General features: G+C 43.8%; 1 protein-coding gene across 3 annotated transcripts in view; it reads left to right on the plus strand.

The window, feature by feature from the left end:
* The window catches only part of ARHGEF33 (Rho guanine nucleotide exchange factor 33), a 46,692-nt gene that overhangs the window by 24,502 nt on the left and 788 nt on the right, over positions 1–21,402 (plus strand). For 2 of the 3 annotated variants that reach the window (XM_088026177.1, XM_028117244.1), the window contains 7 exons: positions 1,599–1,731; positions 3,032–3,115; positions 4,300–4,383; positions 5,857–6,005; positions 7,150–7,314; positions 9,757–10,570; positions 14,884–15,023. In XM_088026177.1, coding sequence (XP_087882303.1) covers positions 1,599–1,731; positions 3,032–3,115; positions 4,300–4,383; positions 5,857–6,005; positions 7,150–7,314; positions 9,757–10,570; positions 14,884–15,023 — 1,569 coding nt within the window. Of the gene's footprint in view, positions 1–1,598; positions 1,732–3,031; positions 3,116–4,299; positions 4,384–5,856; positions 6,006–7,149; positions 7,315–9,756; positions 10,571–14,883; positions 15,024–20,218; positions 20,271–21,402 lie in introns of those variants that run through there. The other variant, XM_028117245.2, reaches the window with a different exon arrangement.

A 21,402-nucleotide genomic window follows, 5' to 3' on the forward strand; every position in this document is an offset into this window, starting at 1 on the left:
TCTGAGCTATAGCCTCAGGGGAGTCTGCTTTACTTGCAGATGGGTTGAAGAAGCTTTTTTTTTTTTTTTTTTTTTTTATTTATTTTTTTTGGAGGGGAGGTTGGAAAAGCTTCTTACCAAACTGGGGTTCTTCCTACTGAACTCAACAAAGGTCTGCTTGTTCAGGGTTGGCAAAGCACCCCAATCGTCCACTGATTTATTCTTGTTGGACCCTGGGGGAATATCAAGTTCAGCTCTCAGTGACACGTTCATCTTCATTAAACTTGTGGTCTTGAAAGCCCAAGGGAACCTAGTATCATTTCCCATAAGTCACCAAGTTAGAGCTTGAGTCCTTGCTGTAGCCCAGCAAAACTCAACTTCCTTCTGGCTTCCATCCTCATTCCTCTAGGGCCCCTGATTGCCCCACCCTTCTCCATGCACCCCCTTCCTCTGCCCGTGATCCTCTCTCTCTCTCTCTCCTCTCCACCACATCCTTCTCTGACACCTCTCTTCCTCCCTTCATTTCCTCTGGGAAAAAACAAACAAACAAACAAACAAACAAACAAACAAACAAACAAACTGGGGCACACTAAGGAATGAGGGAGACGGATGTGAGAGGAGGAAGGGGCTCTGTGAAGCTCCACGGAGTAGTAGGCCAGGCCTGGTCCGCAGCCTCCCCAGGCAGGACTGTGTCCTTGCCCAGTAGTCCTCTTGGAAAATGAAGGGAAGGGAAAGGAGCACTTTCATATGCCCATCCCCTGAGCATTTAGGTGCCAGCTTTAAACAAGTTTTCCTTTTTACCGCAATCGGAGTCTCTTACTCAGTAGCTAAGAATGATCAAGTGCCACCTTCGTGCTGTCATCTACAGCACTAATTAGAGTAGTCTCTTTTGCATATTAAGTGGGAATAACTTTAAAATTTTGGAAAAGAGTTCCCTTAGAATTTCTACTGTCACATAAATGAGACAGTAACAGTTTGGCTTTAAAAAGGCCATTTTGGCTGGCTCAGTTGGAAGAGTGTGCAATTCTTGATCTCAGGTTTGTGAGTTTGAGCCCCACGTTGGGTGTAGAGATTACTAAGAAAAATAAATAAACTTAAAAAAAAATAGCCATTCAAATGATGTGCTCTTTATTAGTGAGATACACATTTGTGTAGGAGTCATTGGTAAAGGGGTCTTTTTATTTTTATTTAATTTTTTAAAGATTTATTTATTTACTTGAGAGAGAGAGAGAGAGAGAGAGAGAGAGAGTGAGAGAGAGAGAGTGCATGAGTCGGAGGAGGGGCAGAGGGAGAGAATCTTCAAGCAGACTCCCCTGCTGAGTGTGGAGCCCAACACGGGGCTCCATCCCAGAACCCTGAGATCATGACCTGAGCCAAAATCAAGAGTCTGATGCTTAACCGACTGAGCCACCCAGGCACCCCTAAAGGGGTCTTTTTACATCTTGAGGATATTTGCTATTAGGTCTACAATGTCAAACTTAAAAAAAAAGTCCTGAATGCAGAGCTGTGACTCAGAATATTTTAAATGACTGGGAAAATGGAACCTCCTGCATATGTTCTTATAGGGTATTTCCTCTGTACACCTGGTTTGTGTGATCCTATCTCTATTCTGTTTCAAGCCTCTTCCCTGGCTCTTTACGGTACCTTGTCCAGCAGCACCTCGATTTGCTTCATGCTCTGCAGGAAAGGGTCCTGAAGTGGCCACGCCAAGGAGTTCTTGGAGATTTATTCCTAAAGTTAACAAATGATGAGGTAAGTTTTTAAAAAATCCTTTATAAACTAGAATTACATGCATCTGTGTCTGTCTTGTCTGCTTCTCTGAATGGAGAACTTCAAATCAGTGAGTTTCAGAGTTAGGAAAACTCCTGAGATCTAGTCCAACCTCCTCACTCTACAGATAATAAAATAAAGTTCAGAGACATTAAAAGGCTTTGCTGAAATCACTCGGCTATCTAGGTAGTTGTGGATCTGTGACCCAAGTCTCCTAATGTCCAGGCCATCGCTTCCCACTATACTATGTATAACTGCCCCCATTGAATATGCACATAAATGTGTGTGTGCACTTGTGTATAAATATCTGTATCTCTGTAATATTCTGCAAAGAAAATATGATCCAGGCCAGAGGTTGCAAACCCAAATGCCTACAGGGCCAGACGGTGATATAAATGAGTGGAAGTAAGCGGAATGTGATACAATATGGGCTATTGGGAGGTGAGCTTAAGTGGAGCACATATGCTTGTCTACAGGAAATATTGTCCAATTATTATTCAGGAAGAAGGGACTAGAGTTGCCAGATCTTCCGGTATTTTATGAGACACTGGCAATCCAGAATTTTATGTGAAAATTTATTTTAAAAATATTGTGTGGGCTAATTAAAATTGGTCTGCAAGCCAGAGTTAGCCTGCAGTCAAACTCTGTATATCAATGATGTAGGTGATAATACAAAGTCTACAAATTATTTACTTATACGGGTGTAATGCAATCCCTCTAATACCATTTTTACTCATTTGTATTCAGTATGCTTTCTTGGGCTGAGAATTATTGTATCCGTGGGAATATAACTTTGGAAGCTGAGAATTGTTTTCCTAAAAGCATATTGCATAGATGAATAAGCAATTGGTGGAAATACACAATTAGTGGAAAAAGTTGAGAATCACTGGTCTAGACACTAGAAGGTGGGTTGGACGAAGTTCCTTATTGGATGGAGATGACAAATTAAAAGTAACTTAAAAACAAAATGGGCATTTTAATCATTTAACAGTTTAAAAATACTTTTTCAACATACGTGACTCCTCTCTGCTGCGTTGGTTTTTCACTTTCTCTCATTGAAACAGGACTATTGAGTTTTGGTTCCCAAGTCCATCAGGATATTTACCTTAAAACCAAAAAGATTTAAAAAATGAATTAAAAAACATATTAATGAACACATTAAATAAATGATTAAGATAATCTCTGCAAAGTACTCCTTTTTGATATACATGACTCTATAAAAATATTAGCTGTTATTCCTGTTTCCAAGTACTTAGCATGCATTTTTGTGTTTGTTTTCAAGAATAATTTCTTGGATTATTACGTTGCCTACCTAAGGGACCTGCCTGAATGTATCTCTTTGGTTCATGTTGTTGTTCTGAAGGAGGTAAGGTAACTCTATGTGTGTGCACTGCCCTTTGGTTACATGTGTACCTATAGGTCCTTGCTCATCCACCTCGGGGAATACAGTGCACTCAGCTTGTCTTCCAGGCTGGGGAATGGCTCGAGGAGAGCCACTGACACTCCTACTTGGGGTTAAAGGAGCCCACCCGAGGATGAGTGCCTGTGCTTTGGTCCTTGCCCTACTTTACTGACTCTCTTTTCTATTCCATTGGAAGTCTGCACAAAGTAAACAGGTGTTCTAAGCAGAGATCCTCAGGCTACATACAGCTTGCGTGCTGTATGAGGGTTTTTTCCTCCCAGGCTCAGACAATTTGAATCAGAATATTAAACTCATCCTGTGTCTCTCAGTGTATAAGATCATAAAGTGGTTCTAATCATGTAGCTTTAAGTATTGCTACTACAATGTTATATTAGGTGCTCAATAAGCCCATATAAATGTCTAACAATTCTAGTTATTTTAGGTCAGTAGGAAGAAACCCTATCAGAAGCCTAGAGTTAATAATTAATCAAGTTTCACAGGAGGTGAGGGTCTCTTTCTTATTAATGTCTTACTTCACCCCCCCCACTACTCCCAACCCTATAAGTATAATGCCTACCACATGTTAGTACTCAGCAAATATTTGAGAAAGGGAAGGGAAGGGAAAGGAAGGGGAGGGAAGGGGATGGAATGGAATGGAAAAGAAGGGAAAGAAGGGGACATGGAGAAAATCCAACATGTTTCCTCTGCCAGCCCAGCTGACCAGTTCCTAGTTATACACTTTCTCTACCCTCATGAGGCTCCAATCCACCCTTAGTGCCTACCAGTAAGCCACTGTAATGAGTACTTCCAAGAGAATCTTAATGAATTTATTCAACTCAAATATAATTTATTGAGTGCCCACTTCTGTCCAGCTCTGTGCTAAAAAGAGTGAGGGGGGGGGAGTAGGGGGTAGTTTGGAAAGTTGGGTGGATTCAAAAGAAGTATATGATATGCTTCCCGCTACAGAAGAATTGTCTCCTTGAGCATGTCACTCCAATGAAGGATCCAATGAAGGATCATGACACTCTAGAGAAAGAAAATGTCTTGGGAATAAAAAAACCCTCCCTGCTCTGGTAGGACTGACTTTGGGGTTCTGCAGCCAGAGTTGGAGGGACACTGAAGAGTGACTCTACCTTTCTTTCATTCAGGGTGATGAAGAGATTAAATCTGACATCTACACACTGTTTTTTCACATAGTCCAGCGCATCCCTGAATATCTGATACATCTGCAGGTAGGCATGGCTGGGAAGCCACCAAACTGATTTTCAAGCTAAACTACTGTTTGTGGCTTGCAACTGAGAAACACGGTAAAGGGTCAAGGAAGAATCAGTGGTATTTCTAAGGAGTAATGAGATGATTTAGATTGCTGATTACCCCATTCCTACTTTGTGGTATGAAATCTCAATCTCTAAAATTTTTGGCTCATGACGCCTGCCTTTGAAGTTCTATCTTCATTTACCAGCAATTGCCACCTCTGCTGATCCAGGATCTTTCTATAGCAGCTTCTGGTAGATTCTGAGTACTTATTCAGTCCCTTAAACCTTGTTCTACAGCCATCTAAATGTACCCCCAAACCCTTACCCCAGAGACTTGTATCTAAGAAGTATCTATGTAACCTGTCCACTTAACTGCTCTCCTGACTACTTTCTTTTGGCTTGAGTTCAAGGGCCTACCATATATTGCTCATGTTGTATGTCATAGAGAAAGCATGAGGAAGTTGATGAGCTGACTTCTGCACACCATTTTTCCCACAGCGCCCAACATGGGGCTCGATCCCAGGACCCCGAGATCATAACCTGAGCCGAAATCAAGAGTCAGATGCTTAACTGACTGAGCCACCCAGGCACGCCAATAATTATCTTATTTAATGCTTTCAATAAACCCATGAAATAGGTATCATTACCATTGCTTAGATAAGGAAATGGAGAGCCAAAGAAATTAAGTAACTTGCCCAAGTTCACACACCTCATAGGTGAAAAAAATCTAGGACTGAAACCCAGGTCTTGCAAGCAGTATGATTCTACTGTCTGACTTGAGTTCAAATTCTGGCTCTGCTACTTGTTAGATGTGTTACCTAATGAAGATAACTTAACTTCTCTGTGCCTTGATTTCCTTACTTGTTAAATGGAGGTAATAATTGCACCTATCTAACCTAGCTGTGGTAAACATTAAATAAGAAGAAAACAAATCTGTAAAGGCGTTAGTACTTGGCAAGAGGAAGATTCAATAAATGTTAGATTTCCCATATCCAACTAACATGCATGTTCCCCTACTGTACATTAGGCAATATAATAGGAAGGACCACAAGGCCAGGCTTGATCATAAACATCATCCCCTTCCAGCCTGCCTTGATCCCTGACATTCTCACCATTGGCCTGACTCGTTTAGGTCATAAGGCATTGCTTATAGATAGTAATTGTTAGAATGATTCCATTATCTCAGAGATCTAATGAGTAGATACTTCTAATTTTCAGAAGGAATTATCCAACATTCACATCCAACTCAAACAGGAGCAATGGTGACTATTATTCTCCCCTGGTGTGATGGACAAAGAGAACAGCAGGTTTAACCATTCAGCTTACAATTAGTATTGTTGTTCTGATTAAATGGCTACCAAACTCTCACAACAGATGGAGGCAAGGGGCACAAGAGACAAAAGTTTCATTCTAATTATGCAATGCTGCCTCCTTTTTATCTCCATCCAGAATGTCCTGAAGTTCACAGAGCAGGAACACCCTGACTATTACCTACTTCTGGTGTGTGTTCAGCGCCTTCGAGTATTTATCTCGCATTACACCCTGCTGTTTCAATGCAATGAGGATTTGCTTATTCAGAAACGGAAGAAGCTCAAGAAGTAAGCTTCTAATGGTGCCGTCTAGAGGGCTGACCAAAGGTTTCTGAGAACAGGGATCTAGAGAGTCAATGTGGATACCTGTCACAAGTGACCTCATTGTATGTTAAGTGGCTGAAATGCATTGACGGGGGTAGAAGAGAACAGAGAAGAGGAGCGAATTGAGGTGGTCAGGTTGGCTTCAGGAGGGAGGGACCTATTACCTGGTGGTAAAGTAATTTCCATCAGGTAGTAGGTACAATTACTTTAGAGAAATAAAAACAGTTTTACTCTAATCCCTATGCAGGCCCCCTTCCTTGTGTTATTAACCACCTTGAAAATAGTTGTTTCCCTAAGCTTGCCAGGTCAAAAAAGTGCAGTTTAAAGGCCAGAATGTGGTTTCTTTCATGAACTCAACAGTATTTGTTGAGCACTTACTATGTATCTATGTACTGAGTATACTGCAATGAACAAAACAACCAAAAATCTTTGCCACATGGAGCTTACTTTCTAGAGCTGGACAGCCAGTTAATAAATAGATGGTGTAAGTGCTATGGATAAAAACAAAACAAATAAGGGTGGTGGTTGAACAAATTTCACACTAAAAAGAAACAGCAAGAGCTGACTAGGGAGAATCTGGGCTTCAGAAGGAACAGAAATAACCCATAACAGAATTTCCTAATGACCTGGATTTCCTTCAACCTCATCCCGGCGCAATGAAGAAAACAATCATTTCTGTGGATGTTTGAGAGCAGAAAAAGATGCCATGTCCCAAGCAAGTGCTCCCCTAATGGAGGACATCTTCCTATACCACCAGCCTTTTCCCTCAAACTTAACTCGGGAAATTAATCAGCATCCCTATTCTTGCCCAGCATCTAGCTTGCACTGTTATGTAAACAACCTGGTTTGTAGAGGACCATCGAGAGAGAGAGAGAGAGAGAGAGAGAGAGAGAGAGAGAAGGAGAGAGAGAGAGGGAGAGAGAGAGAGAGAGAGAAGGAGAGAGGGAGAGTGAGAGAGAGAGAGAGAAGGAGAGAGAGGGGGAGAGAGAACTTCACAGCTGAGCTGCATCTGAGAAATACTGTCTCCTTATCTTTCTTGGCATAATCTGTGTGTTCAGAGCCAATTTCCCACTATACACCCTGAAAATTATTACTTCCGTTCTCATAGGTCATCCATGGCAAAGCTGTACAAAGGGCTGGCTTCCCAGTGTGCAAATACTGGACAAGATGCTTCCCCTACTGCAGGCCCCGAGGCTGTCCGTGACAGTGGGATCCACTCAGAAGAGATACTGCAACCCTACCCTTCTGCTCCCAGTTCGGGCCCTGCTGTCACGTAAGCACTTGTTGCTATGGAAAGGTTATATGGCAACGCTCTTGGGTGCCAGGTCATCTGCATGGGGTAGCCGGACAGCCTGGAATAGGAGTATGACCTACAGGACTCTTCCCTCCCTCTTGCTCCATCAGGCCTATATACGGCAGGCAAGCAGCTGACCCAATGGTTAGATCCCAGAGGAAGGCTAATGTTAAGGGGCAGGCCTAGAGGCTGAAGGCTACTCCTAACAATTTTATCACACATAACTACCCTCTACCTACAGCATAAGTTTCTTTGGGTTTAGACAATGATTGAGTGGAAGAAAGTGCCACAAGAAGACAGGAAGGCATCTTATAGCTCCTCAGAAGGGTGGGAACACACTTAAGTTCGCCAAAAGGTGTAGTAGAGGGAAAGAGAATCCCAGTCAGGGGTGAATGGAAGTTAAGACTCTGAGAAGAGAAATAGGCCTGAGGTGATGCAAAAAGAATGCTGTTTAGCCCTTCCCAATTCCCCTGGAAGCTTCTTCAGAAAGGGATTTCATAAGTTCTTTTCTTCACTTATGACAGCTTCTCTTTAAGCTGTTCTGTGCAGTGGATGTATTTGACAGCCTTTTAAAGTCTCTGCACACAACCCTCTAGCACATTAAGCTGGATTCTTATTCATCAAACTTCTTGATGATTTTTACATTAAGGATCAGGCCATTTATATATATTTGGAACTCTTTACCTTTAGGATAAGGATAAAGTCAAAATAGCTACTTCTGCAATCAGGATTTCTGGAAAGATAAGGGAAACTAAAACTCAAAAATCCAAACCCAGCACTCTGTCATATACAATTCTCACAAAAGTAATTCCTTAGACTATAATCTCTGCTTTGGGTTTTATTATTTTAAGGAAAATTAGAAGTTTTAGCTACTTTTCTTTTCTAAAATTACAATGAAGTAACGGGTAGGCAACTGAGATTATTTCAATTTTTAATCACTACAATTTTTAAATGCCAATTACAATCATTGTAAGGAGTATCTGATCAGTAATGCAAAATAAACTGTTTCCTCTTTCTGCCTTCATCTCTTAAAACTGAACATGTATCATTGAAAGACGGAAGTGCAAATATGGAAAGAGAGAGAGATTCCATAATCATTTTGGACCTATGAGACATTAACCTTTCTATAAATAGAGCCCAGGAAGATCTTCTTCTTATAGAGAAAATCCCACAAATCCTGTAAAGGAGAACTCCATACAGAAAAAATACCTTTCCTGAGTGGAGAGTAGGAGATAGGCAGGAAGAGAGTGTTTACTTTGTGGGTCACCTCAGGTTTTATAACAACAATAAAGCTATCTTCTTTGAAGTGCAACAAATAGAGCCCCCAAAAATGAAATCCCTAGAGATTATAGCCAGACCAAAAAGATGGTTGCCATTGCACTCTATGTTGGGAAAATGGCCAGTAAAAAATTTGTTCTCCGAGTGAAAAGACGATTCAAGTTAGGTCAATATTTCATTTTATCATTTCTTTTCACCTTTGAGTGTGAGACCTCATTTTCATCTTAAGATTACCAGAGAAAGATACTCAGTATTTGCATCTGTTTTTTCTTTTTAATACATCTGCACTTTTAATGCATTTTTGTGGTAGAATTAATAAACTATAAATAAATAAAAGGTTGGGTCAGTGTGTAGTCATGCACTCACATCTGCCTGGCAATTACCTTCCACGAGAACTGGCAAATCCCATCCAATCTGATGTGTATGCTACCCGAATATCCCATGTAAATTATTCATTACTCATGATTAAACATGAAATTGGGCTTATTTAGAGTGAGAACCTTTTCATTTTGGTGGTTGTTTTTGTCGGTGAAAGTTTGAGATGACCTTATAGAGCATGCTCTATAGCCACAAAATTTTTTAGCTTTTTATTATGAAAACTTCAAATATATACAAAAGTAAAGTGTACAGTGAACCCCATATGCCATCATCCAGGTTCAGCAGTTTTAATTGTTCTTAAGCGTGAAGATCCATGAGTCAGACAAGAGTTCTTTCCATTATCTTGTATCATACTGCTAGGGCAAGAAAAGGAGAGCAGAGAAAAGGAGGTACCTTCGGGCTCTGGACACGTGGTGGGCGGGTCAGAGCTTCCACGTGCCGAGTGATGACCATCCTTGGCTGACCTGCCATCTCTATGCACAGCCTCCTTGCTCCAACGGATACTCCAGTCATCTGCTTTACAGATGGCATTTTCACCCTCCCACGTGAGCGACCAGGGCTCATGGGGACTCCCTTAGCTGGAGAAGCCTGTGGAGCTTGGTAGGTGACACACGTAGGCGCCTGGGGGGGACAGAGAGGAGAGGCAGTTCTGTGTCTAAGCGGTAGCTGGCAGACGCGTGTTGCTCCCGGCCTCAAGCTTCGGGGAGAGGCCTGCACTAACCAGTCGTAAGCACACCTCTTTTGTATTCTGTTTCCCCTTTAAAGACATTTGATGCCCCCAGTGAAGAAAAGCCAACAACAGCAAAGCCTGATGGAGAGCATGCAGCCTGGGAAACCCAGTGAGTGGGAGATGGAGGGCAGAAAGCACGAGAGGCCCGAGAGCCTCCTGGCACCGGCGCAGTTCTGTGCGGCCGAGCAGGACGTGAAGGCGCTCGCCGGGCCCCTGCAGGCCATCCCCGAGATGGACTTCGAGCCCTCGCCCGCCGAGCCGCTGGGCAACGTGGAGCGCTCCCTGCGCACCCCAGCCGAGCTCCTGCCCGACGCCCGCGGCTTCGTGCCCGCGGGCTACGAGGAGTTCGAGTACGGCGGCGAGATCTTCGCGCTGCCCGCGCCCTACGACGAGGAGCCGTACCAGGCCCCGGCCCTCTTCGAGAACTGCTCGCCCGCCTCTTCCGAGTCCAGCCTGGACATCTGCTTCCTGCGGCCCGTCAGCTTCGCCATGGAGGCCGAGCGGCCCGAGCACCCGCTGCAGCCGCTGCCCAAGAGCGCCACGTCGCCGGCGGGCAGCAGCGGCGCCTACAAGCTGGAGGCGGCGGCGCAGGCGCACGGCAAGGCCAAGCCGCTGAGCCGCTCTCTCAAGGAGTTCCCGCGCGCGCCGCCCGCCGAGGGCGTGGCCCCGCGCCTCTACAGCACGCGCAGCAGCAGCGGCGGCCGCGCGCCGCTCAAGGCCGAGCGCGCCGCGCAGCCGCACGGCCAGGCCGCCGCCGCCGCGGCTGCAGCCGCCCGCGGCGCGCCCAGGACCTTCTTTCCCCAACAGAGGTCCCAAAGCGAAAAGCAGACCTATTTGGAAGTAAGGAGGGTAAAGTAAAACCGACCCAAACCCACAGCGCCGGCAGCCCCGGGCCTAGATCTCCAGGGAGCAGACTGGGCTCCCCTAGCGTGGAGGGGAAAGCGGGCAGGCCAGAGGGGGAGCAGAGGCCGCCGAGGGAGAGCCCCGGTCGGAGGCTTGTCCGTCAGGTGCCCCTGGAGGCGAGCAGTAGGGCCCGTTCTGTAGTGCCAGGGCACGAGGGCGTGTCCTGCATGCGTATGTATGACGGCAAAGAGCCAGAAGAGAAGACGGACTCTTAGACCTGTCTACATCGTCACCACCCTGCCCCACACCTCCCCCGTACAGAGAGTTAGGGGTGTTCTCTGCCTTGCTGCTTAAGCCGTGGCACCTCACAGTTGCACTTCACATTCAGAGCCCTGCACGCTAGTCCCAGACCTGTTTCGTCCTCTGCCTGGCCAGGCGCACCTTCTCGTGGAAGTGTTCCAAATACAGAACCCCATGTGCCGGCCTGCCCCTCTCCCTGACCCGCACTAGCCCTGCTTGTAGCTAGGGAGGAGGCAGGTTGCCCCGACCCACTGTGGACTCCCTGCAAAGTCTGTGGCAAATATGACCGGAAAAGGGTGTCACGTTGCTTTGCAGATTCCACTGGGACAGAGACAACACAATATAGTCAAGGAGGCTTGGGCTCGCAAATACCTTCTTTGGCGTCTCCATATCAGTGTTTAGTATTTTGATGTCCAACCTTGCTCTCTGCAAGCCTTGGGACGTTTAAAGGGGTGTTTAAGTACATATCCATGAAAGGGCTAGTAGTTCCTGAGCAAACACTTAATTTCTCTGCATATGATTGGAACAACGCAATTTCTGATTAAGCAGAGAGTAACAGGATAGCTTTGACCTCTGCCACCATCCTTTCTGTTTAACCTCGTTTTGAGAGTGGTGGTTAGGATTTACAGGGCAGCTCTGTATTGGTACATCTTGAAAATGATACAGTCTAGGACTAACTTGTATCAAGCTCTGGAGACCTTTTGCCTAGACTAAAGGAGGTTTTTCCAGGAATAAGGGCCCTATAATCCACCTATTCCCATTTCCAAGTGAGTGGGGACAGATTGAGGATCACTGACTCCTTTCATTCATTCATTTTTCAGCAGACAGCTAAGGACAGGGTTCAAAAAAGAATGGCACCTAAGTCTCTGTCCTCCAGGACCACTGGCTTGTCGCAGGAAGGAAACACAGAAACACAGAATTATAATAAATTGTGGGAACACATGGGAGGGGTATTTAAACCCTGCTGGGGGTGATGGTGGACAGACAGGGCCTCCTGGATAAATTGAATGTCTGAATTCAATTTTAGAAGCTGCCTAGATGAAGAGTGAGGCAGGGAAATATGAAAAAGGCTCATGAGTCTTTTTTAAAAACAGCAGGGTGATGCTTTTCCTCTTGAATACTGTGCCAGGTGGGACTGGTGGACATCAGGCCAGAGGAACAGTAAGGGGCTGGGTCATGAAGATCCCTGGAGTCGGTAGCTAGCCATCTAGACTCCAGGAATCAAAGTCTGACTGGTTCCTGAAGAGGGACCTTCGTATGCTCAGCTAAAGTTGCTGAGATTCCCCAGAGTTCTGAGATTTTTTTTCTGGCTTTGATTTTCAACTCTGAACTTCACAAAATTCTGTTAGGCAAAATTTCTTAGGCAAATCAATCTTAGGCATGTGTCAAAGTTTAAAAGTTCACTAAAAAGGGAAGTAGGTAGGAAATAATAATGCCAATTCAAATTGACTTGAAGTAGGCAGAGATTAACATGTAAAACCTTCTAACTAGTATAGTCTAAGCTGCAAAGAATGCTTTTATTTCACGTGTTCATAAAAGTCTTCCCCTCCCCCAGTTAATATGTGAAAAAATGGGAGTTCAACAATTGACAGGGAAAAAAGCCCAATCAGAAATAACAATATATCTGAGAAGCAAACGATGAGTAAAATATTTGTGGCTATTTATCGGACATACCAGATAACAATAAACAGTATATTATGTACTGTTAATCAGACATCCTGGACAGCAAGCTTCATCCCCTAACAGTGTAAGACACGAGTCAAGTCGGTTTAGAAAGTGACAATAAGATGTCAAATAGAGCTCAGTTAAAAGAGGCCTTTTCTCTTTCAGTTATCAGTAAATTTTTCAAGCATGTGAATTTTTCATACAAAGTTCACCTTGCTTATTATTTCTGCTTTTGGACAAAAACTTTTTCTTTCTAAAAATTCAGAAGGTGTGGATTGTTGGGAATCCTAGAGAGAAGGTGGAATACAAAGTCCAGGTGGGCAGAGGCTGTGTGTGGGTATGTGTGTGCATGTGTGTATGTAGGCAGGCATCTGTACGTATATATATGTGTAATGTGTGCGTGTTTGTATGTTTGTATGTGAGTGTGAGTGGTTGAGGTGGGAGTGAGATGGGGTTGTAGTTGTGAAAGATGAACCCTTCAAAAGCCTATCTTTAAAGGTGTCAGCTCTTTCCTGTTGAGATGTATAAAGCTCCTCCTATTTCATCTCCTTAAATATACTCTGTGTATCTTCCACCCCTGCCCCGCAGAGCCAGCTAAACCCTGTCTCTAAGAGTCAGGAAAGAAGGCAGCGTGCTTTAGTGCAAAGAGCACCTACCTGGGTGTCAAGAGATCTGGGTTCTAGTCCTGGCTTTGCTGCCAAATAGTTGTGTGCTTTTGGACAATTCACTTGGCATCTCTGTACCTCCAGTTTTCTCATCTGTAAAATTAAGACAATATATACCTTAACTAACTCACAGTGTTGTTGTGGGCATCAGGCCAAATAAGATAAAGTATGTTAATATGCTTTGTAAAGTATGGAATGCTATACAAATGCAAGATATTATCAAGATCATGATTGCACAGAGAGATTTTCCTTAAACTTAATATATTTAGTTCCTAAACAGTCCCTAAAAGCCCAGTTTTCAAAATGTGGTCCTTAGACTAGTGGTAAATGCATTCATTAACCTGGGAGCTTATTGTAATTGCAGAATTTGGGCCCCACCCCAAACCTACTGAATCAGAGTCTGCATTTTAGCAAGATTCCCGAGCGACTCATATGAACATTAAGTGCAGGTGGGCAGGACCATACCTTAAACCACTGGTTTTTTTTTAAATCAAAGTGTGCATAAGGATTACCAGGACCTAACTCCAGAGTTTCTGATTCTGAAAGTCTGGGTTGGGGCTCAGGGCGGTACATTTTAAATAAAAGCCCCAGTTGATCCTGTTGCCCCAGGACCACTTTGAGAAACCCCACACTAAGCCATCAATATGTTGCTCTCCATAGTTTAATAATGAATCTTAGTAGCGTCTTAGAGGACCTCTAGATCTGCTACTGTAACCCCAAGTTAAATTCTCAAAGTCAAACCCATGTTTCCTGAAAGAAAAAAAAAAAAAACATCCCAACGCCTCACTTCACTGTCAGCAAGCAGTCACCCATCCAATTCATGAAAGTTTCAGGGTGGTTTTTGCTTTGACTCCTTGGGTTCTCTTCTTAGGTTCAAAATGAAGCAACTAGATTATTTGAGGTTGCTTTTAAGTCTCAGTCACCTCACAGTAAATATTTCACTCATATGGACATAAATATAAGTGCATATCTATTTTATTTAGCACATCTCACACTTAAAAAGAAACTAGAAAGTTCACAGAAGATAGAGCCTTATTTTTTTATTAATTTTTACCTAACACTGCACATACCACGGATTAAGAATGCCAAAAACTATATTAAAGTTGTATTTGCAGGTTGGAGGTGTGTGGCAGGTACACATAGACACATGCGTGTATGTGCCCATATAGACACGGTTGGCATCTACTTCTAAACAGATCTGACCCCGCAAAACCTCCTTCCCTTGTTTATGTCTAAAATGGAGAGTTAGGAACATGAGTTTAAAACTAGCATTACAATGAAGGAACTGTCATATTTTGTAGAAAGAGAAAACATTCCCAGAGACGAGAGGGGCCCCCTACTTGTTTTCCAGCAAGACAGGATTGGTGCCAGAATAAGAAGTTAGTCTCCATGGCCTTTAGATACTGGCTAACTCCCCTTATGTCCTGATCTTTAATTATTTTTATACCATAAACCTACTCTAAGACTGTTTGCCTTGATACATACAAAATACTTCTGCACTCAGCAGGTTATCCTCTTTTCAACTCCTCATCTCTTAACTAGCCTAGGTTTGCTTTAGTTGGAATAGGGTGCTCACCATTAGTCTTTGGGGTGGGAGAGGAAAGTGACAAAGTTAAAAAAAAATTGTCCCAGTCAGGATAAGGTTAACTTTGGAAAGAGTAAATAAACGTCCCTTTTTTGTATTTTCAGGAGATGCATTTAGAAGACACCACCAGATTCTGTCCAAAGGAAGAAAGAGAAAGCGAACAAACATCTTTCAGCGATCAAAACCCCAGGCAAGACCAGAAAGGGGGCTTTCGCAGCTCCTTCCGCAAGCTCTTTAAAAAGAAGTGAGTAGCCCTTAGACAAGACAGCATTGTAACTCATTTCCCTTTGGGCTAAGTCTGGAGGTTTTAACAGTAATAAGGTTTAAGTAGCCTGGTTTCACACAACAGCTTCAAGCTCAGTGCCTGCAGCCAGTAGCCGGGAACCCTGAATCCCGTCAGGTGATGAGTTCTCACTGTAATCTCCTAGAGTAAAAGCAAACTCAGCCCTGTCTCTGCCTCTTTTAGCTCCACTTCCTTGTTCCCAAAGTCATGTGTCTGAGAAGAGTAAGCCGAGGAGGTCCCCAGGGTAATGAGCCGGTGACAATCAAATCCTTTTAGACGGGGAGGCCTGGGATCCACTGTTGGAGTTGGGTGTAATGGGTGCTCCATCCAAATCTCCCCATCTGTGGAAAGTTTTCCAAGGCATCTCAGCATTTCTGCCTGTAGGAGTCTATAGTTACCCTGGATAACTATATGTTTATAGTACATGTTTATTGGGACTTTTGCTAGTGTTTTCCTTAGCAGAAATGATGGAATGGATTTGACTTGGGCCCTAGTTAAAAAAATCACTTTAATGGAGTTTCCATACTCCATAAGAGGCCAAAACAAGACATTTCTCTTCTGTGGTCCTTCTAAGACTTTAAGTCTTTGTTGTAGGAAATCACCCACTAGGCATTTTGGCCAGCACTTACCAGCACTGTCTTATAGACTGGGAGGTGGTGGCCAAATCCCAGCATGAAATGTAGGGAAGAAAGATTTGAGCATTTAGCATTTGACCTGAGAGGGATTCTCTAGTCTAGCCATTGCCTTCCTGGGAGACTACTGTCTCTTATCTCCACTGGTCCTCACGCCCCACCTCCCCCTCCCTTAGATTTTCCCTGCTACTTAGTTTCTCTTGGGAGAGTAGGTTCTTGCAGTCAGTTTTAAACAGTTAGTGGATGGAAAAGTTAAAGACACTATAGCTGCCTTTGGAGAGTTGCTGATAAGTGAGGAAGTTGAGGGACATCACTTTCTCCTTGAGGGTAGAAGTTACTGGCTGATTTAAATAATGGTCTCAATGGAAGGGGGCAGGCCTGGAGTGAGGACTTTTTTGGAAGGTTTGTCTAATTTTTCTCCCATGGGGAGGGTGGTACCCAGATTAGAGGATCTGTGAGTGTGGGTCCCTGCCTGTTGTTACTGGAAGAATGAGGAAGGGGAAGAGAGCAAGAGTATTGCAGTTAGACACAGTACTACTCCACAAAGTCCTCTTTCAGTTTTGCTAAGGCACGCATGTCTATTGCTAGATTCCTTTATGCAGGGGGTGAGGAGTTAAGACTCCTATCCCTCTCTTTACGTTCATAGATTAGATTTTTCTTGGCCCAGTGCCTACCTCTGTCATGTTTGACCAGGGTAGAGAGACCTGGAAGCAGACAACCCTCCAGCCTAACCTTAGGATTTAGGCTCCTGAGTCCTTCTAAAAGACTCCTAAGATAGACACTGTTTAAGCCTATCTTTTTTTTAGACCACAGTATTCCCAAACAAAGAGCCACTTTTTGCCCACTGCCATTTATAGTGAGTGGGTCTGTCGGAAAACAGTGAGCCATGGATTCACCGCTCGTTCCTTCACAAATTCCCATTTTTCAGAGCTATGTAAGAAAATGCTCTGCCAGTTACTTGAGGCAGAGGGAGTAGACTTGTCCTCCCTGTATCAAGGGGGCGGAACTAGGAGTAGTGGGTAAGAGGAAGAACTTTCTAAAAATGCAGGTACTGGAACTGGAGCTGGCTGCCTCATGAGGGAGTGGGTTCTCCTGAGTAGAAGCTAGATGACCCTGGTCAGGGATGCTAATGGAAGGGATTCCTGCACTGAGTGGGAAACTGCCCAAGATAAGCACCTAAGTCCTTTCTAGTGCTGAGATTTGCTTTATCTGTACTTTGGCTTTGTTTTAGATCAATCTGAGTAATCACATCTTTTTAACACCTGGAACAAGAAATTAATATGGCGTTGGGACCTATAATTTTAAAGACTCACCATGTGGAAGACCTGATTTTACCTTTCTGTAGCCCTCCCACCACCACCACCCCCGCCCCCAGCCCTTGGCACAATGCTGAGGACTAGCTGTGGACTCTCTAAATTCATGTTGGTTAATTGCTTTCAGTCTTCTTGCACCTTTTCGAGATCCTTCTTAGAGGTTTAAATGGGTCTCCTTACTCCTCTTATCCTTTCTCATAGATCAGGCTCTCCTGCATCAATCACAAAGCTGCCACCAACCCTGCTGCTGCCTTTGTATTTAAAATCTGAAGTGGTATATGAATGGACATAAAGGGGGTGCCACACAGATAGCTGCTCCCTCTGGCAGGCTTTCCTGGCTTTGAACATCTGGGGTAGGATTGTGAGCACCACCAGGTGATACTTGCGTATCACCTTGGGTCAGGGAGCTGCAGTGGGCGCTTTGGGACTCTGCACAGGATAAAGAAGCAGCCTGAGTAGCTTCTCCTGAGTGTTCTCATGCAAGAACCATGGAACATTTGCTCCATTATGCTAAGATAGAGAGCAAGGGCAAGAAGGTCCCAGAATAGCACAGAAAGGTCAGCGGCTCTTAACTCAGTTGAGAATGCACCATTCTTCTCAGTAGTTAAGCCTTCTTTCTTCTATGCATGTGCTGTATGGGACACTTGTATAGGAATCGTGAATGACATACATAGTCCCAGCTGTTACATAGGAACTTGCACTCTGAAGTCAGGCATGTGGACAGATCCAGGGAGGAACCGGAAAGAGACATTTAGCTCATTCTCCTCCCATGTGTCGAGAGTCAGGCTGGCAGCAAGCCCTGTGACTTTAAGAAGTGGTTAATCCGGGGTACTGGAACCATGCCACAATCTGGCCTCAGAGGTCCAAAATGGACTCGTGCCAGAAAAACCACCTGTGTCACATTTGGGGCTCGCTGCCTGCCTCCCCCCACAGCCCTCTGGAGGCTCATTCCTGTCTACACTGACACCCTTTTTGTATCCATAGGGGCTTGTTTGGCTGGTGGCCCCACACACCCAGAGTGCTGCTTCGGGATGAAGCTAGGCATGGAGCCAGATGCAACAGAAAACCTGAGAAAGGGTTCTCTTCCCTCTGAGGCTGGGAGGGCCGAATGCTCAGACCCACAAGGATTCAAAAGGGAGATCAAGTTGACATCATTAAAAAAAAAAAAATCCCAAAAAATGCCCAAGATATTTGGGGAAAAGAATGATGCTCTGATTATTTCTGTCTCAGGCACATTTGTCCTGGGTAGATACCAGGTCACATGTCCCTGAAAGCTGCCCAGAATTGATCAGAATAAAGACTATATATCTAAAGCTTGAAAATGTTAAATGACTTAAAAAAAACTCCTAAATGAAGACCTTAGAAGCCAGGAACAGACCCAATGTGATAGGCTGATGCTGGACTGAATCCTTACCTCTCTGCCTTTGAGTGGGGAGTAAGGCAAACTGTCCCATTCTGGAAGGCTGTATATGGAGGCCGTTCAAGACTTACATCTAGACGACTCTGGAGTGTGAGGCAAATGCTACTTTATATTTATATATAAATCTTGCACTTAGTTTAGTAAGTATTCTTGGTTGGGGGTGTGGCATGGAGGAAGAGGATTATGAGACAGTTTAGGGCTAGAGAGTATAGAGGCTCTTTTTATCCTCAAATTTGGGGGAGTGGGATAAAAAATATGGCTTCCAAATGATTAATTCTGCTTCCTCACCCATTCTCTTCCTTTTTAACATTTTATAACTTATATGCCTTAGACTGTCTCCTTCCTATATCATCCCCTCCCTGCACCAATCACATCAAAATCTCTCTGTTTTCTTAATCACACACACACACAGAATACTTCTACAGGGCCCCATGTAACCAAACATCCCTGAGTCCTCTTCTTTGGTGTCTTATCAGCTGTTTCTGTATATGCCCAGCCTCGGCTATGGAACAGAGCATGTAAGAGAAAGCAGGACTACTAAAGACCTAATTGATCATTTACACCACCTTCTTCTTTACCTCCTCGCAACCTATCTCAAGTCCTTCTCCCGTTTCTTACCCACTCTGGGCTCCTCTTTCATCTCATTTCCCTACCTCACTTCAAAATTAAAGGAGATGACTGAAGACGTAACATTTTAGATGACTTAAACCTCATTACAAATGTGTCTTGATAGGTCATTTGAAATCCATCACTAAGTTAAGGGTCTTTAGGGTACTAGGTTCTGTCTAGCACAAAAGAAGTAAAAGCCAGTTGTAGCCCATTAGAAGCTTACAGTTGAAAGGTAAGGGTAACCTAGCTGAAGGCTTAGTACCTAGAACATAGTAAGCGCTCAACAAACATACAGTATATGAATGCTCATTTGTCACCCTGTTGATTACCAGGACTGACTGATTTGGGCGACAGGATGGGTGTTCCCTGCTCCCTTCCTTTTCCATGTGCAGGTCTCCTAAAGCTTTCATAGCAGACAGTCTTTCCAATCAGAAAACCAGCCCTTCTTAGGTCAGAGGGTTCCACGGCACTGGATACTTCCCCTTCCTCCTTTCCCCAGCTCCAAATACACTCGCAAGGCTTATTTGTAGCAGATCTATACTTGTATGATCTACCCAGCTTTATTTTCTTTGTCTCTGTGGACTGAGTGGAAGGAAACATAGCAACAGGTTATTCTCTTTCCATCAAGCACTTGGATTGCTATGTGTCAGGATGTCCTGGCAGCCACTGTATGCTTATCCAGCAAGCATTTGCCTGCCTGTCCCTCTAGTGTCTGCTCAGATTTGCCCTGCAGTCGACCAAAATGGCCCCAGGAGCTCAAAAGCCATTTCTGTTTTATAGATGAAGGGAATAAAAGCAAATACACTGGCCCCTTCTCCTAGATTCTGCAGGTTATTTCCCAGTAATTTATGTACACATTACTTCAAAGCCTAATAGCCACACATTTGAAGAGTCCAAGTGGCCACATACTATTTAAGCATTGCAAAGGGGTCGGTTAAAATTATCTTTAAAAGGATAAAAATAAGCTTATAGTCATGGCTACAGTAGAATGCTGGATTTTGAAAGGGATTAGCAAGTTAGTCATTAGTTAATTAATAGTTAATATCAAGAAATGCAGAGAAATTCACATACTTGGAGACACAGAGAAAGTGGTTTTTGAGAAGAGCGGTTAAAAAAAGAAAATACTAAGCTGAGTTTGTGGACTTTGAAAACTAGACAGGGCGATTTTGGCATTTGTTTCAGAAATGGGAACGCAACTGGTGAAGATTTCTGTGGTCCTTGGGGCTGGTGGTGACATCAAAGCTTTCCCATTTCCAGGTAAACACTAAACAGTTGCATGTTGGAACCATCAAAGTATGACATATTGGGTTTTGGAGAGATCAGATGCAGCTAAGAGGGGAAATGTGAGGTAAAGATTTTAAGTTTTGACTAATGATTTTCTGTTGAGAAACCACCATATGGGGGAACCATTCAGAAGAAACACCAGCCAGATTCAAATCTTGCTTCTTATTTCCCACCCCCAAAACTATAGGCATTTCTAGCCTTCTGGATAGAAGATATGGGGAAAGAATAAAATTGTAAAAAATATATCTTCCTAACATTTTGGGCATAACTGTACTAACCAGGGATGATTTGAATTGTAGGTAGGTGGGAACTCTGAGTTGAGAGAAGGCGTGGCATTTTAGGGTGGGGCATGTGGAGGCTGTTTCAAGGGAGAGTTCCAAGGGGGCTTCTGAAAAGGAAAAGGACTTTCACCCTACCAGATAAGACATAATCTTATCCGATGAGTATGCAGATGGACTGGTGTTGAGAGAAAGAATAGTTTTTCTTCTGTGCACTGGGGTGTAGTGGAAAAGTGCTTCTTCCTGACCGAAAGTAGAAAACATGGTGGGCAGCTCTGGCTTCATCTGTGGTACCAAGTATCGGTGAATAATAAAAAAATCCAGTCAGTCATTAGGTGTCCAGACATCAAGATTTTAGTCTTTTGTGTGGATCCAACTTCTTTCCTTGAATAATGTAAAGGGATGTTTGAATTCTGCCCAATTAATTCAGTAAATGATAGAGTCACAATTAACTTATCTAACAACTGTGAGGACTCGTAGCATACCAAAGACTGTAAAAGAACTTATCCTTCTTTTGTGGATAGTGGAAGGATGCCTGATTCTGCCTCAGCATATGGAGAACTTGTTCAGTTGTATAGCTTTGGACAAAGAACTTCATGTCTCATATCACTTCCATACATCCTGCATGAGGTCTTTTGATATTGGTTCTTAGTCAGTGGGCTAGTTCTACCCATTCTAGCCCAGAGTTTAAGTTAGCCAAAGGGCCCCAGCCTAGCTTATCAGAGGTTATTTCCAGAAAGCCTCCTCCCTCCAGGGACTTCTGACATGAACAAACTGGAGAAGGTGCAGAGCTGGAATGGATTA

Source organism: Eumetopias jubatus, unplaced genomic scaffold (assembly GCF_037043125.1).
Source record: "Eumetopias jubatus isolate StellerSeaLion01/CBP00866 unplaced genomic scaffold, mEumJub1_p1.0 scaffold_9, whole genome shotgun sequence".
Classification (NCBI taxonomy): domain Eukaryota; kingdom Metazoa; phylum Chordata; class Mammalia; order Carnivora; family Otariidae; genus Eumetopias; species Eumetopias jubatus.